The 17,906-nt window shown below is 37.1% G+C and overlaps 1 protein-coding gene across 1 annotated transcript; it reads right to left on the bottom strand.

The window, feature by feature from the left end:
* Window positions 1-1,912: 1,912 nt before the first annotated feature.
* Window positions 1,913-4,019, bottom strand: LOC131630026 (heat shock cognate 70 kDa protein-like). The gene is made up of 2 exons (XM_058900820.1): window positions 3,800-4,019; window positions 1,913-3,585 (listed from the first exon to the last, which is right to left on the bottom strand). The coding sequence occupies exons 1-2, from the start codon at window positions 4,017-4,019 to the stop codon at window positions 1,913-1,915; spliced, it is 1,893 nt and encodes a 630-aa protein (XP_058756803.1).
* Between the last annotated feature and the right edge of the window lie 13,887 nt (window positions 4,020-17,906).

Genomic DNA, 17,906 nt, shown 5'->3' with positions numbered 1-17,906 from the left:
ATTTTTGATTGGCTGCATTTTGTGGTAAAACATAATTCTGAGTTTAGATGTCTTGACTGATGTCATGACATGCATGTGTGGTTTTCTGCAGGAGATGTGATTTTAGCTAATACAGATTTTAGTGATGTCAAGATGAATGTTGTGACATCGTTACCTGAACATCAAGTGATGTTATGTTTCTGTTTTGTTTCCTACTTTATCTCATGCTATATTTTAGGAACCTAACGATTGTGCTGAATGTATATCAGTAAGAGAACGAGCCATGGGCTATTTTTAGCACCCAAATTTGTGAAAATTAGGTTAACTTGGTTAACCCTAATTTATGTTTGTCAGGCAAAAGGCCCAGGAGCTGTCTATAAGAAGACTGCTAGTCCTACTTTTAGAGGCAGAGATTTTACGTGAAGAATAGTGTGTGTTGCGATCTGTGCGTTAGGTTTTATTGTTCTTAGTGTTTTCTTGTGAGTCAAGCAATTCTCACTTTGATAATTGTATTGGAGTAGGGTGTTTCGAGTTGTTACTTGGTGTGTCACTCAAAGCTTTTAAGCAAGAGTGCTATGTTTCTTGATTGAAGCTTTTAAGCATAATCAAGATTTGTTTGAAGTGTGTCTTCACTTTTTACTTGTTAAATTTGTCTTGATATCACTATTGTGATTGAGGGGGAGTGAGTAGGAACTCAGGTCTTAGAATTAGATTGAAATTGTATTGGGCAGGTTTTAAGTGAGGGTTGTAAACTGTTGGTTTAATCTTGAATTGATACCTCTTATAGTGGATTTCCTCCCTGGCTTGGTAGCCCCCAGAGTAGGTGTAGTTACACACCGAACTGGGTAAACAATTCCCTGTGTTCTTTATTACTGTTATTGTTTACTTACTGCTACGTTTAATATTATGTACTGAAGTGAATGTCATAACATCCGATACGACATCAGTTGTCTGTTACTAGAATTTAACGTCACCAACGGTTGACTTAACAAAGCTTGACACGACTCCATTTCCATGCATCTTTCGCCTTTGACAAGCTTACACGTGTTCTTCATTAACTATACAGTCTTATTCATTTACACCTTGCTTCGACAAAAGCATTTATTTGCAATTGAAAAATTGTCCAATTTTTACTAAGTTCGAAAACTTGAGTATATCTTGTCTTCGACTCAACTTCTGTTGATATTTATATTTCGACCAAAATTCCAAACATACTCAGACTAAATGTGGCGCAAGTTATAACCATCTTCAACCTTATGGTCGAAAATGACCATTTCGACTGCAGTATAACCCAAGCCAATTCATCACATGGCTGCAGGATTGTCTTTTAATCCCTACCATTGTCAAATTCCAATTTGTCGTGTGAATGTTCCTGCATGATAACTATTCTTCAATCCCAACATCTGAGGGCATATTTATCTGATTTAGATTATAAGCAGAGTTTTGAAAATGGCCTATCACCTATGGATGAAATAGAGTGGTTGAATATCTTACTTCTTGGATAATCTACATTCCTATCACACCTAATATTTTATCTTTTCAACCTACCAACTACTAAGACCAAGTAAACACTATAAAGCTTGCAATTATTTGTTCCAATCACTTAGAAAGAAACAGTAATGCCTCTTTTATTTGGTGCATTGCTTATCAAACATGAAATAAACAACAGAATAAATGGACTCTAATTGTTATGAACATAGGAGCATATAATAAATAAGCCTCAGTTTTAAAGTTCAATTTGCCACATAAATCAAAATTACAAAACTAGTTATGTCATAATAGAGATTTTCGTTTATAGTTAAATCACAACTTTAATCCTACTCACTCAAACAAACAAGATTAAAAAGAAATAGAGTACCAAATATAGCATGTTTTTTTTATCTAAGTGTCATCAGAGTTAAAAGAAACTGCTAAACAAACACGTAAAAGGTTATCAATTAGAATCAGAATCAATTTCCTCATATGAGTAACATTTCTTGATCTTCTTCATAGCAGGTTCAAAGACATTCTCAAGTTCCTTCAAAATGTCCACAAAAATATAAGTATCTTCCTGCTGCTTGCTGCCATCAATCAAACCTTTGGCCTTTATCATTACAGAATCGATCAAAACTTTGTCGACAGATGTCAGCAAGGAAGTAACACTTTTATCCTTCAATATTTTCCCCACTTTATAAAGATAGTCATCCAAAGCATTGATTACTTTAACTTTCTTCTTGAACTTCATATCTTGATCCTTGAAATTCTCAGCTTCCTGGATCATTCTCTCAATTTCTTCCCTTGATAATCTTCCATTTTCATTTGTTATTGTAATATCTTTCTTATTGCCACTCGTTTCTTCCTCTGCAGACACGGTTAATATACCATCGCCGTCTATATCAAAGCATACTTGAATAGGAAGGCCACTAGGTGCATGGCGGACTGAAAGATAAAACAAACCAAGCAAGTTGTTCTCATTTGCAACCACTCTCTCACCCTCGTAAACATCGACTGTGACACTGGCTTGGTCATCTTTACATGTGTAGTATACGCGTTTCCTCTTTACAGGAATGCTAGAATTCTTTGGAATCACTACATTCATGATATTTCCTTTTACTTTTGTACCAAGAGACAAAGGTGTAACATCTTGCAAACCCAAGTTTGGAACATTCTTTAAACCTTCACTCAGCAAAGCAGCTTGGACAGCTGCACCATAAGCAACAGCCTCATCAGGGTTGATGCTCTTGCATAATTCCTTCCCATTGAAAAAGTCCTGCAATAGTTGCTTCACTTTGGGAATCCTAGAAGAGCCACCAACAAGGACAATGTCATCAACACTACTCTTGTCCATCTTAGCATCAGCAAGACAACTTTCAACTGTCTCCATACATTTTTCAAAGAGGTCCATATTCAGTTGCTCAAACTTGGCCCGAGTGATTGATGAACAGAAGTCAATACCTTCACATATAGCATCTATGTCAATTGTTGCATCAGTATCGTACGAAAGTGTTCTTTTGGCCCTCTCGCACGCAGTTCTCAATCTCCTCAAGGCTTTTGAGTTCCCACTAATGTCAACTTTGTTCTTCCTCTTAAACTCCTTCACAAAGTGATTCACCATTCGATTATCAAAGTCCTCTCCTCCGAGGTGAGTGTCACCAGCAGTCGCCTTGACCTCAAAGGAATTATTCTTAATCTTAAGGAGAGACACATCAAAAGTTCCACCACCAAGATCAAAGGTGAAAATAGTTCTCTCTGCAACACAATTAGCTCTCTTTTGAAGTCCATATGCAAGAGCCGCAGCAGTTGGCTCATTGATTATCCTTATTACATTGAGACCAGCAATATCACCAGCATCTTTGGTGGCTCTTCGCTGTGAATCATTAAAATAAGCAGGTACCGTAATCACTGCATTCTTAACAGGTGATTCCAAAAATGCTCCCGCAATCTCTCGCATCTGTGTGAGAATCATGGCTGATATTTCCTCAGCAACAAGTTGTTTTTCCTTACCCTGATAGTTCACAAGGATCATTGGTTTGTCATTATCCCCGGCAATTATCTTAAAGGGCCACAGTAGAATATCATTCTGAATAACAGAATCACTATATTTTCTTCCGATTAACCTCTTTGCATCTGAAAAAATTAAAACGGTATTGTATAGTTTGTTGTTTAATGCAAAAAAGTACAGAATAAGTAACAAAAAATAATAGCAAATATATTTAACCCTAATAGAAAATATATTTATCCCTAATATAAAAAAAAAAAAAAAAAGAAGAATATGCAAAATATACTAAACCCTAATAACTAAAAAGTAAACAATGGTGGAGCAGAATAATAAATGAATTACCAAAGACAGTGTTGGTTGGGTTGGAGGAAGCTTGATTTTTAGCAGCCTCACCAATCAATCTATGAGTGTTGGTAAAAGCAACACAAGAAGGTGTTGTTTTGTTTCCTTGATCATTGTGTATGATTTCAACACGGTTGTTTTGTTCTTGCCACACTCCAACACATGAGTAAGTAGTGCCTAGGTCAATTCCTATAGCAACTCCTTCGTACTTTTTTGCCATTCTCTTTCAACTGAATGAATGAAATTCTTTGTAGAGAATATTTGAGTTGATTCGAAATTAAACTTTTTAAGAAATATATTAGGATTGCATATGTATATGGAAATTTGGGAGAGAAAAACTCAAGTGAAAGCCTTTAGTAAGTGATGATAGCTATGTGAATATTTTGATTGACCCGTAATTACTTATATAGGAAAAAAATATGATTATTATTTTTTGATTTTTAAATTCTGAGGAAAATTCAACACAATTTACGGTCATTCAACTTAATTCAGTTTATCATCATTAACCAATTTTATTTGATTCCAATTTTTTTTTGGTAAGTTGATTTGATTCCAATATTTTTTTTAAGCTGATTTGATTCCATTTGATTATTATTCACTATTAGAATTAGGGATGTCAATAGGGTGGAGGCGGGGAATACATTCCCATCACAATTCACATCCTCGAATCTATTCTCCATCTCTGCTTCAGATCCCCGCTACAAGGAGATTTTGTCCCTCATCCCCGTCCTCGCGGATCCTCACGGGTCTCCACGGATCTCCAAGGTTCATGCGGAGATCCATAAATATGATTTTTTTTATTTATTATTTTTAACCAAATTAATGGTAAAATCTTCAAAAACGAACCACAAGAAATTAAAAAATTCTTCATTTATGATAAATATATTATTTTAACAATATTTAATCTATAATATTGAGTGTCATGATCACCAAATTAATTTTTTTTAAATAATCATTTAGATCTTACTCTTGTACTAACAATACATATATATTTTAAATTTGTGTATAAGATTAATTATATGAACTAACAAATAAACATACATAATAATTTAAAATTATAAATAAATTAAGGACATTATGCTATTTTAGATGGGGCGGAGACTCCACGGGGAAGGGGATATTTACGTCATCCCCATCTCCGAAGTGTATTCGGGAAGACTTTGTTCCCCGTCCCCGCGGGGAGAAAATTCTCCATCTTTGGGCCCCCAACGGAAAATTCCCACGTGGATCCCCGTTAATTAAGGCAAGTTGGCATTCCTATTTAGAATATCATTATTATTTATAAACGTGATTTTAAAAAACTATCACAATTATAAAAACATTTTAATGATTGTTTGTTGCTGCATTCTACAACCTACACCAACTAGACACGCATCTTAACTCACATTTAATGATTTATGATTTAAATTCACACAATATTTGTATGATGCCAACAACTCTTTAACTTGTGGAACCTCACGTCAACATATTTTGTTTTGGACTATTCCAATTGTCAAGATTAGTCCAATACATCCATAAGTAGAAAATCCACCTAACAGATAGAAAATCAGATAGTCCAAAATATGATGCAGAAAAGTAAAAGCGCAGATAGAATGCAATGCAAACAGGCAAATATGCAAAGCAATAAAACACCCAAAGATAAACACACAAGCGCTAGGATCGACTCGCTAAGTCCAGACCCGCAATAGGTCGAGACGTCCCCAGCAGAGTCGCTACCGCGAAAATCAACAGATTCGCCACTAACATATTTATCCTGAAAAGGAAGGGAATGCCAACAAACCACGAAACAAAACAACGGTCTCACGACCAGAGAAGAGGGTAAGGGAGTCGGTTACACGAGGGGAAGGTGTTAGCACCCATCGCGCCCATCGTACTCGATGGTATCCACGCTTGTGTCTAAAACTATGGGTGTGTAACAAATCTACGCCTAAACTGAACTAGTATGCATGCAAAACGTAGGGAAAATAAAGAGTTGTACTCGCACGGGCCCTACCCCGCTGCCTACGTATCCTTTTTGAGGAATCAGAGGTACCGTAGCTCGGCTAACTAATTTATGTTTGTTTTGTGTTTTTTAGGTGAACGAGTTACATTCGCACTCCGCTGCTCGACCTTTGGAGACTTATGCTGGAAATGGAGCGGAAATAACAAGCTCTTAAGAAAAGAAAATCAAAGAGTGTGGTTTGTGTTTTAAAGAATGCATGACAAAAACCTAAGCTAAGGGGGAAAGCTTGCTATCTATGTTATCATACAAAGGGTGAAAGACTATACTAAGCTAGCAACCTATGGGGAAAGGCAAATGCAAACAAAAGTATCCCACAAACGAGTCTCGCTTGTAAAGCAAACACATACTGGCGCAGGCCAAGTAGTAGAAAAGCGGTCCCTCATAGCCAAGGGAAGCGGATCACCCGAGTCAACCAAGCATTAGACCGCAAAGTGATCGGGCCATAGACAAGAGGAGCGAATCCCTCTCAGCAACCAAGCCGTCACAGATCTAAAAGGAAAACGGTGCGTGCGTACACCGAGCATCAACGTCGGTCAACGTGAGCTATAGGAAATGCGGGGGTTCGATTGCATGAATCCTTTACCTGACATACTCGATAACAGGATCTTGTGCTAGTTCAGAAGCAAGCAACGTGTAGCGTGCGCTTACTGAATGGACTCGATGAGACTGGGCGGGGGTTGATTGCTAACCCTTTTTGCATGCCTTCCATGAGGACTTAACGGAGTGCCTTTAAAGGTCTTATTACACTGTGACTCCCTGCCGCAAAGCACAAATATAAACACACCAACAAAAATAGAGCCTCTTTCGAGGACTTGGCCAGATGAATGCCTAAGTCCTACTTCTCATATCAAAGGATGAATGAAAGCAATAAAATGCGGGAAGAAAATAAAATGAAACGAGATCAATTACAAACGGATTATGATCCGTGAATTGCTGCAGATAGTAATAAAGAAAACCAGAGATCCCGCGAGCGAGCTAGCAAAAAGCCATAGGCAGACAATTAGCACACCGATTAGACTCATAGTCAACAAGAATCGGCGCCGTGAAAATAAATCACGCGCCGACATGTGCGTCGAGCACAAACGTACTATACACCTGCAAGGGAACATGAAATCCAAACAATATAGATATAAAAGTGACGTGCGCGTTGAAGGATAGAAAAACACTTAGAAAGGGGGGGTTTGAATAAGTGTAGCTTTAAAAACTTGACAGATAAAAATAAATTGCACAGTTATTTTTATCCTGGTTCGTTGTTAACTAAACTACTCCAGTCCACCCCCGCAGAGATGATTTACCTCAACTGAGGATTTAATCCACTAATCGCACGGATTACAATGGTTTTCCACTTAGTCCGCAACTAAGTCTTCTAGAGTATCCTGATCACAACCTGATCACTCCAGGAACAACTGCTTAGACACAAGCTAAGACTTTCTTAGAGTATCCTGACCACCACGTGATCACTCTAATTACAACTGCTTAGACACAAGCTAAGACTTCCTAGAGTATTCTGATCAACACGATCACTCTAGTCACTTACAACTTAATGTAATCTTTCTAAGAGTATTACAAATGCTTCTTAAAAGCTATAATCACAAACTGTGATATTTCTCTTAACGTTTAAGCTTAATCTCACTAATATATTACAACAGCAATGTAGTGAGCTTTGATGAAGATGAAGATTCTGAGTTTTGATTTGAACAGAGTTTCAGCAAGTCTTTCAGAATAATTTTGTTCAGAGTTGGGTTAACCTTGCTTCTCATCAGAACTTCATATATATAGGCGTTTGAGAAGATGACCGTTGAGTGCATTTAATGCTTTGCGTGTTCCGTACAGCATCGCATTTAATGTTATACGCTTTTGTCAACTACCTCGAGCCTTGTTCACGCTGTGTCTACTGACGTTGCCTTTAATAGCTTCTAACGTTCCTTTTGTCAGTCAGCGTAGCCTGCCACTTGTACTTTCTTCTGATCTGATGTTTGTGAATACAACGTTTAATTATCATCAGAGTCAAACAGCTTGGTGCATAGCATCTTCTGATCTTCTGACCTTGAAGTGCTTCTGAGCGTGATACCATCAGAACTTCAGTGCTTTTGATCTCATGTTCTTCTGATGCTTCCATAGATCCATGTTCTGATTCTGCTTCGACCATCTTCTGATGTCTTGCCAGACCATGTTCTGATGTTGCATGCTGAACCTTCTGAGTCAAAGCTTCTGAGCGCTGAATTATGCATACTCTTTATATATTTCCTGAAAAGGAGATTGCATTGGATTAGAGTACCATATTATCTTAAGCAAAATTCATATTATTGTTATCATCAAAACTAAGATAATTGATCAGAACAAATCTTGTTCTAACAATCTCCCCCTTTTTGATGATGACAAAAACATATATAAATGATATGAATTTGCGATCAGAAAGAACAGACGGCAAAAGACAAATTACACAGCTATAGCATAAGCATGTGAATATGTCTCCCCCTGAGATTAACAATCTCCCCCTGAGATAAATAATCTCCCCCTGAAATAAATACTCGAAGAACTTTAATAAAAGACTTCCCTGATTATTTCGGTAGAGACGATCACATAAGCTTCTGTCTTCAGAGAATTCATAGCTTCTGACTTCTGCTTCCATTGGACAGCTTCAGAACTTGAATTTCTTTAGATCCCTAGAACACTCACAGCTTCTGATTCCTGCTTCCATTCAGGACAGCTTCAGAACTTGAATTTCTTTGATCTTCAGAACATTCCCAGCTTCTGATTCCTGCTTCCATCTAGGACAGCTTCAGAACTTGAATTTCTTTGATCTTCAGAACATTCACAGCTTCTGATTTCTGCTTCCATTTAGGACAACTTCAGAACTTGAGTTTTTTGGATCTTTAGAACATTCACAGCTTCTGATTTCTGCTTCCCTCGGATAGCTTCAGAGCTTTGAATTTCTTCCAACATCACTTCATGCTAGATTTGTATCAGAACATTGTTGAATGTACCAGAGCATCATCAGAGCATCTCTACATCCTGAAATGTTACAGAACAAAAACTAAACGACAAAAGTCAGCATGAACGAGTCAGAACATAAAATGTATCAGAGCAAATAGAATTTTGTCAAAGCAAATAGAAAAATTTTGGATCAAATTCTATTCTCAGTGCTTCTGATTCTGAAGCTTGACAGCACTCAGCTTGCTTCAGTTTCCATAAGCTTATTCTTTCTACAGAATAACGCTTCTTATGGTTTTGCTTCTTGTGTTTGCTTTGAAGATTTTCTTCACTTCTTTATACCTGCAAAACACTTAAACCATATAGAACTTGCAGTTCTTGTTAGTAAATGTGTGGGAGTTTTACCCAGCAACTGATAGATTAATCAAAATTTATCATTTATCTTCTCCCCCTTTTTGTCATAACATCAAAAAGAATATTCTAAAAGATTCAGATGTATAAAACGACAAATAAAACACTGGAATGTAAAAAACAAAGAAACTTTTCATTGATAATCAAGAGATTTTACAAAGGTTCTTATGTTTAACAAGATGAGAAACATTCCTAGCAAATACATAAAAAGTCATCCCAAGAGGAAATGACTACAAAAATTAAAAACAAAACCCTAGCAAGACACAATCTGTGTCAACCCATCAAGAATCCCTGGGGTCTTCTTGTCTTTTCAGACTAGAATCTCCACTGTAGAAGAGATTCAAGAGACCAGGGAGGAAGTGAGGGACAGTTCACAGACAGGGAGCTAATGTTGCAAACGGGCTCCAGTGACTCAAGAAGGTCTTCTTCCTTTGGATAAATGTTGATAACAGCATTGAAGAAGAGATCTGTCTTGAAAGAGACTTGGAGAGCCATCCCAAGATATGCTTCACATCCGGTAACTGAGTAACCCTTCCATCCGTTCTCATTGAGTTGAAAGGATTCATGATGAACGCTAGGTTTGAACAAAGAATTTTTTTTTTTTTAAAAAGAAAAAAAACTTTGTTTGAGCAAGAAAAGAAATAGAAGAGAGAGAGAGAAAAAAACTTGATGAGGAATGCAAAGGAACGGAGGATTTTAAATAGACAAAAAAAATGAAAAAGTACAATAGAGAAAATGTAAGAGGGAAGGAGAAACGTTTGAAGAATATAAAAAGAAAACTGAAAGAGAGTAAATGATGAAAAGCATTTAATGTTACGTGACATGAGGAGAGATAATAAAGACAAATGAGGTGACTTGCACAGTTACCTATGGTCGGCGTCCCTTCAACTGCACGCGCGCTTATCCATGAACAGTAAAGACAGGTTTACCATTTCGAGATAAAACGTTACAGCTGTTTTGCTTTAAAAGAGGTTCTGAATCAACTTAGACAATGAAACGTTAGTAATAACTGAATCATAATTTCTAATTGATTTTAATCAGAACTTCTGATTAAAAAAAATCCACTTTCATTTCAGAAGATACTCATACATAAGAACTTCTCATCTTCTCATTCTGGGCATAAATCCATACTGATGTTCTTCAGAATGAACTTAAACCTATCTTCAGCCAGGGGTTTTGTAAAAATATCAGCCCATTGATGGTCTGTATCAACAAAGTTTAAAGAAATAACGCCCTTCTGAACATAGTCCCTTATGAAATGATGTTTAATCTCGATATGTTTAGCTTTTGAATGAAGAATAGGATTCTTAGATAAACATATGGCAGAAGTATTATCACAGAATATAGGAATGTTACTCTCAAATATCTGATAATCTTCCAGCTGACTCTTCATCCAGAGCATCTGTGTACTGCAACCAGCAGCAGCGACATATTCTGCTTCTGTCGTTGATAGAGCAATAGTTGCTTGCTTCTTGCTATACCAGGAGATCAAATGACTTCCAAGAAATTGGCAACTTCCTGAAGTACTTTTTCTTTCAATTCTGTCTCCAGCATAGTCAGCATCGCAGAATCCTACTAAGTTGTATTCTTTAGATTTTCTGTAAACTAAGCCAACATTAGTAGTACCTTTCAGATACCTTAGAATTCTCTTAACAGCAGTTAAATGAGATTCTCTAGGATCTGATTGGAATCTAGCACACAAACAAACACTGAACAGAATGTCAGGTCTAGAAGCAGTCAGATATAGAAGAGATCCAATCATACCTCTGTATAACTTCTGATCTACCTTCTTACTTACCTCATCCTTACCTAGGATGCATGTTGGATGCATAGGAGTTTTGGCTTCTTTGCAGTCTAGAAGATTAAACTTCTTCGGAAGTTCCTTCACATACTTGGTTTGGTGAACATACGTTCCTTCTGATGTTTGATTTATTTGTATTCCAAGGAAATACTTGAGTTCTCCCATCATGCTCATTTCAAACTCAGCCTGCATAGACTCAGCAAACTCCTTTCCAAGTGTAGCATTAGATGTTCCAAAAATAATATCATCTACATATATTTGACAAATTAAAATATCCCTTTTAAAGGTTTTACAAAAGAGAGTAGTGTCCACTTTTCCTCTAGTGAAACCATTATCCAGAAGGAAAGAACTTAAACGTTCATACCAAGCTCTGGGAGCCTGTTTCAATCCATACAATGATTTCTTAAGTTTAAAAACATGATTAGGAGACATAGAGTCTTCAAAACCAGGAGGTTGATGGACATAAACTTCTTCATCTATATAACCATTTAAGAAGGCACTCTTAACATCCATCTGATAGAGAGTGATGTTATGTTGAGTGGCAAATGAAATTAATAGACGAATAGATTCTAACCTGGCCACTGGTGCAAAGGTTTCTGTATAGTCAATCCCTTCTTGCTGACTATAACCCTGAGCCACCAGTCTGGCTTTGTTCCTTACCACTTCACCTTTCTCACTGAGCTTGTTTCTGAAGACCCACTTTGTACCAATTATATTGAATCCATCTGGTCTAGGAACAAGATCCCAAACATCATTCCTTGTAAACTGATTCAGTTCTTCTTGCATAGCAATTATCCAGTCTGGATCTTCTAGAGCATGATCAACAGAAGTTGGCTCGATCAAAGATACAAGACCTAATTGACAATCTGCATTGTTCTTAAGGAATGCTCTTGTTCTGATTGGATCATCCTTCTTTCCAAGAATGACATCTTCTGAATGACCAGAGATGAGTCTGGATGATCTTCTGAAAGACGGTTCTTCAGAAATGCTTAGATCCTCCAGAGAAGCTGATACTTGATCTTCAGATTCTTTGCTTCTGAGAAGCTCTGCTTCTGATGCGTTGCTTCTTGGCTCAGCAACTTCTGATATATCAATATCACAATCTGCAAAATTATCAAACTGCTTCGGTTTTTCAGAACCAAGCTTATCATCAAACCTGATATTGATTGATTCTTCTACAATCAATGTTTCAGTATTGTATACTCTGTAGCCTTTTGAGCGTTCAGAGTATCCAAGAAGGAAACATTTTTGTGCTTTGGAATCAAACTTACCAAGATGATCTTTAGTGTTCAGAATAAAGCATACACATCCAAAAGGATGGAAATATGAAATGTTGGGCTTTCTATTCTTCCACAATTCATAAGGAGTCTTATTTAGAATAGGTCTGATAGAGATTCTATTCTGAATATAGCATGCAGTGTTTATTGCTTCTGCCCAAAAATGCTTAGCCATATTGGTTTCATTGATCATGGTTCTGGCCATTTCTTGCAGAGTCCTATTCTTTCGTTCTACAACTCCATTTTGCTGTGGAGTTCTAGGACAAGAGAAATCATGGGCAATACCATTTTCTTTGAAGAATTCTTCAAAGGATCTATTCTCAAATTCACCACCATGATCACTTCTAACCTTTATGATTTTACACTCTTTTTCAGATTGAATCTGAATGCAGAAATCAAAGAACACTGAATGAGTCTCATCCTTGTGTTTCAAGAATTTTACCCATGTCCAGCGGCTATAATCATCAACGATGACTAATCCATATTTCTTCCCTCTGATAGATGCTGTTTTGACAGGGCCAAACAGATCAATGTGCAAGAGTTCTAATGGCCTTGAGGTAGAAACAACATTCTTGGACTTGAATGCAGGTTTGGAGAACTTGCCCTTCTGACATGCTTCACAAAGAGCATCTGATTTGAATTTCAGATTAGGGAGTCCTCTGACCAGATCCAGTTTGTTAATCTGAGAAATCTTTCTCAAACTAGCATGACCTAATCTTTTGTGCCAGACCCACTGTTCTTCAGAAACAGACATAAGACAAGTCACCTTCTGACTCATAAGATCTTGCAGATCTGTCTTATAAATGTTGTTCTTCCTCTTGCCAGTAAATAGGATTGAGCCATCCTTCTGATTTACAGCCTTGCAAGACTTTTGATTAAAGACTATATCATAACCATTGTCACTCAATTGACTGATAGATAAGAGGTTATGTGATAATCCTTCTACAAGAAGTACATTTGAAATGGAAGGATAGTTACCAGACTTTATAGTTCCAGAGCCAATTATCTTGCCCTTCTGATCTCCTCCAAACTTGACTTCTCCTCCAGACTTAAGCACCAGGTCTTGGAACATAGACCTTCTTCCTGTCATGTGTCGTGAGCATCCAGAGTCCAGGTACCATGACATGTTGTGCTTTGTCCTTTTTGCAGCCAAGGATATCTGCAATAGGAATGATCTTATCCTTAGGTACCCACATTTTCTTGGGTCCTTTTTTGTTAGATTTTCTCAAGTTCTGATTGAACTTGGGTTTAACATTGTAAGCAATAGGAGAAATAGCATGACAATTCTTAATGTGAGTTTCATGATATTTCCTAGGTTGTGTCACATGCTTCTTAGTGTGTGTGACAGTGTTAAACTTCTGTGCATGTGATGTGTGCCTAATATCATGTGAGTGGCCATACTTGAACTCATCATACAATGGCTTGTATGTGATTTTCATCTTATCAACAGGTTCAAGTTTGTATGGGGTTTCACCCTCATAACCAATGCCTACTCTATTATTTCCAGACACAGCATATATCATAGAAGCAAGTTGACTTCTGCCTATGCTTCTAGATAAAAAATTTCTGAAACTCAAGTCATATTCTTTCAGAATATGATTCATGCTAGGAATGGCTTTTTCTGTTTCAGAAGGAGATCCACTGTTTTTGGATAAATTTAAAACTTTTTCCTTCAGTTCAGAATTTTCCAATTCCAGCTTCTTAGTTTCAAATTCAAATTGCTTCTTCAGCTTTTTGTATTTGATACTAAGATGAGCTTTGAGTTCCAGAAGTTCTGTTAGACTGGAAACTAACTCTTTTCTAGATAGTTCAGAAAATACCTCTTCAGAATCTGATTCTGATGCAGATTCTGATCCGTCATCTTCTGTCGCCATCAGCGCACAGTTAGCCTGCTCATCTTCAGAGTCTGAATCATCTTCTGATTCATCCCAGGTTGCCATAAGACCTTTCTTCTTATGAAACTTCTTTTTGGGATTTTCCTTCTGAAGTTTCGGACACTCATTCTTGTAATGTCCAGGCTCATTGCACTCATAGCAGACAGCCTTCTTCTTGTCAGATCTTCTGTCGTCAGAAGATTCTCCACGTTCAAATTTCTTTGAACTTCTGAAGCCTCTGAACTTCCTTTGCTTGGTCTTCCAGAGTTGATTTAGCCTTCTGGAGATCAAGGACAGTTCATCTTCTTCTTCAGATTCTGATTCTTCAGGATCTTCTTCTCTAGCCTGAAAAGCGTTAGTGCATTTCTTGATATTAGATTTTAATGCAATAGACTTACCTTTCTTTTGAGGCTCATTTGCGTCCAGCTCAATTTCATGGCTTCTCAAGGCACTGATAAGCTCTTCCAAAGAAACTTCATTCAGATTCTTTGCAATCTTGAATGCAGTCACCATTGGGCCCCATCTTCTGGGCAAACTTCTGATGATCTTCTTTACATGATCAGCCTTGGTGTAGCCTTTGTCAAGAACTCTCAATCCAGCAGTCAAAGTTTGAAATCTTGAAAACATCTTTTCAATGTCTTCATCATCCTCCATCTTGAAGGCTTCATACTTCTGGATTAGTGCAAGAGCTTTGGTCTCCTTGACTTGAGCATTTCCTTCATGAGTCATTTTCAAGGACTCATATATGTCATAGGCCGTTTCCCTGTTAGATATCTTCTCATACTCAGCATGAGAGATAACATTCAGCAAAACAGTTCTGCATTTATGATGATTCCTGAAAAGCTTTTTCTGATCATCATTCATTTCTTGCCTTGTCAGCTTTACGCCTCTGGCATTTACTGGATGTTTGTAACCATCCATCAGAAGATCCCATAGATCACCATCTAGACCAAGAAAGTAACTTTCCAGTTTATCTTTCCAGTATTCAAAGTTTTCACCATCAAATACTGGTGGTCTAGTATAACCATTGTTTCCATTGTGTTGCTCAGCAGAGCCAGATGTAGATGGAGTTGGATTTGCTTGAGATTCACCAACCATCTTTTAATGAAGCGTTTTTCTCTTCCTGAATCTTTTCTAAACACGGTTAAGTGCTTGCACCTTAGAACCGGCGCTCTGATGCCAATTGAAGGATAGAAAAACACTTAGAAAGGGGGGGTTTGAATAAGTGTAGCTTTAAAAACTTGACAGATAAAAATAAATTGCACAGTTATTTTTATCCTGGTTCGTTGTTAACTAAACTACTCCAGTCCACCCCCGCAGAGATGATTTACCTCAACTGAGGATTTAATCCACTAATCGCACGGATTACAATGGTTTTCCACTTAGTCCGCAACTAAGTCTTCTAGAGTATCCTGATCACAACCTGATCACTCCAGGAACAACTGCTTAGACACAAGCTAAGACTTTCTTAGAGTATCCTGACCACCACGTGATCACTCTAATTACAACTGCTTAGACACAAGCTAAGACTTCCTAGAGTATTCTGATCAACACGATCACTCTAGTCACTTACAACTTAATGTAATCTTTCTAAGAGTATTACAAATGCTTCTTAAAAGCTATAATCACAAACTGTGATATTTCTCTTAACGTTTAAGCTTAATCTCACTAATATATTACAACAGCAATGTAGTGAGCTTTGATGAAGATGAAGATTCTGAGTTTTGATTTGAACAGAGTTTCAGCAAGTCTTTCAGAATAATTTTGTTCAGAGTTGGGTTAACCTTGCTTCTCATCAGAACTTCATATATATAGGCGTTTGAGAAGATGACCGTTGAGTGCATTTAATGCTTTGCGTGTTCCGTACAGCATCGCATTTAATGTTATACGCTTTTGTCAACTACCTCGAGCCTTGTTCACGCTGTGTCTACTGACGTTGCCTTTAATAGCTTCTAACGTTCCTTTTGTCAGTCAGCGTAGCCTGCCACTTGTACTTTCTTCTGATCTGATGTTTGTGAATACAACGTTTGATTATCATCAGAGTCAAACAGCTTGGTGCATAGCATCTTCTGATCTTCTGACCTTGAAGTGCTTCTGAGCGTGATACCATCAGAACTTCAGTGCTTTTGATCTCATGTTCTTCTGATGCTTCCATAGATCCATGTTCTGATTCTGCTTCGACCATCTTCTGATGTCTTGCCAGACCATGTTCTGATGTTGCATGCTGAACCTTCTGAGTCAAAGCTTCTGAGCGCTGAATTATGCATACTCTTTATATATTTCCTGAAAAGGAGATTGCATTGGATTAGAGTACCATATTATCTTAAGCAAAATTCATATTATTGTTATCATCAAAACTAAGATAATTGATCAGAACAAATCTTGTTCTAACACGCGTCTCATGGTCGAGAACGCGAATTGGGAAGAGATAATATCGTGTCCCGCAAGTAAAGCGGAACACGAGAGAATAAGCGTCGATCGAGAGTTGCCTTCGGAATACCTTGCATACTAGCACCCACGTTAGAGATAACAAGACACCGCAATCGGAATTGCGTTATTGAATTATAAGCTAAACTGAAAATGGATAACAGAATAGAAAGTGAACACATAGCGAAAGCAAACAAGACATCAACATGGAATAGCATTCAAAATCATATGGAATTTGTGCACCAAAACTACGGAAGCCAAAACAAGTATTTACATGCACAACGGTACATCGAAACAGCGAAACTGGGTAAAAACAGTGAAAACTAAACTCGTCAGAATTAAGCCAAAATTTTATTGCAAGATTAAAACATGCTAAAGAAGTCAAATATGCAATCAGAATTTACAAAATCGGCCTGGAAGCACGGCTTTCGAAACAGGGGCAGTAGCAAAAACGGTAAAAAATAGTCAGCCGAAACCGAAAATAAATTGTACAAACGGCTCCGAAAACATTATTACATATGAAAAACATTATTCACATGCTCAAAAACTCATTGTAGATCAAAAGATATGGCCAAATGACACAAAGTCGACACGACGCGCGTAAATAGAAAAACTGAGCCAAACGCGACCAAAACACGAAATAGAAAAAAGCAGGAGCTTAAACATCATTTATTAGCATCCAAAAATGTCATGTAAACACTTAGAATCTAACAACCATCAAATGCAACAAGTTTCATGTCAAATATGCAACAAAATACCAATCTTCATGAGTCAAAAGAAAGGGAATGTAGTGCAATGGGACCATGGAAAATTCTGCATAATAATGATAGTAAAACAGTCCCAAAACTCACCACAAATCACACCTAAGCTCAAGAGAAAACTTCACAACAATTAGCACAAAATGGCATATGTTTACAAGTGAAATTATGGCATAAAACATGGTTTCCAAATGGTAAATCCACAAGTATAGATCCACTTTAATCCATTTATTTTTATGAAATATGTTCAAATAGCATTTACAAACTAGCAACAAATCAAAATTATGTACATTCATGAGACAAGTTTTAAACTACTATTTTTATCACATTTTTCAATCAATTTTCATGTCAAGTATCAACAATTCACAACCAAAATTTCCAGCACTTAAACTCTTGTGTTATCATTGTTTTTATGCATTTTTAAAGTGTCAAAACAACATGAAAACTCCATTAAATTCCCAGCAACATTATAACATTAAAATGACACTAGAAATGTCAACAAATCAACACCAAAACATCACCAAAATTTTCCAGCAACTATGTGTTCATATGATATAACCATATTTTTATGACTTTTTTGAGGTTCTAAATCCACATCAAGACACCATAAACTTCCAGCAACA

This window comes from Vicia villosa, unplaced genomic scaffold (assembly GCF_029867415.1).
Source record: "Vicia villosa cultivar HV-30 ecotype Madison, WI unplaced genomic scaffold, Vvil1.0 ctg.000637F_1_1, whole genome shotgun sequence".
In the NCBI taxonomy this organism is placed as follows: Eukaryota; Viridiplantae; Streptophyta; class Magnoliopsida; order Fabales; family Fabaceae; genus Vicia; species Vicia villosa.
This window is presented reverse-complemented; position numbering and strand designations above follow the sequence as displayed.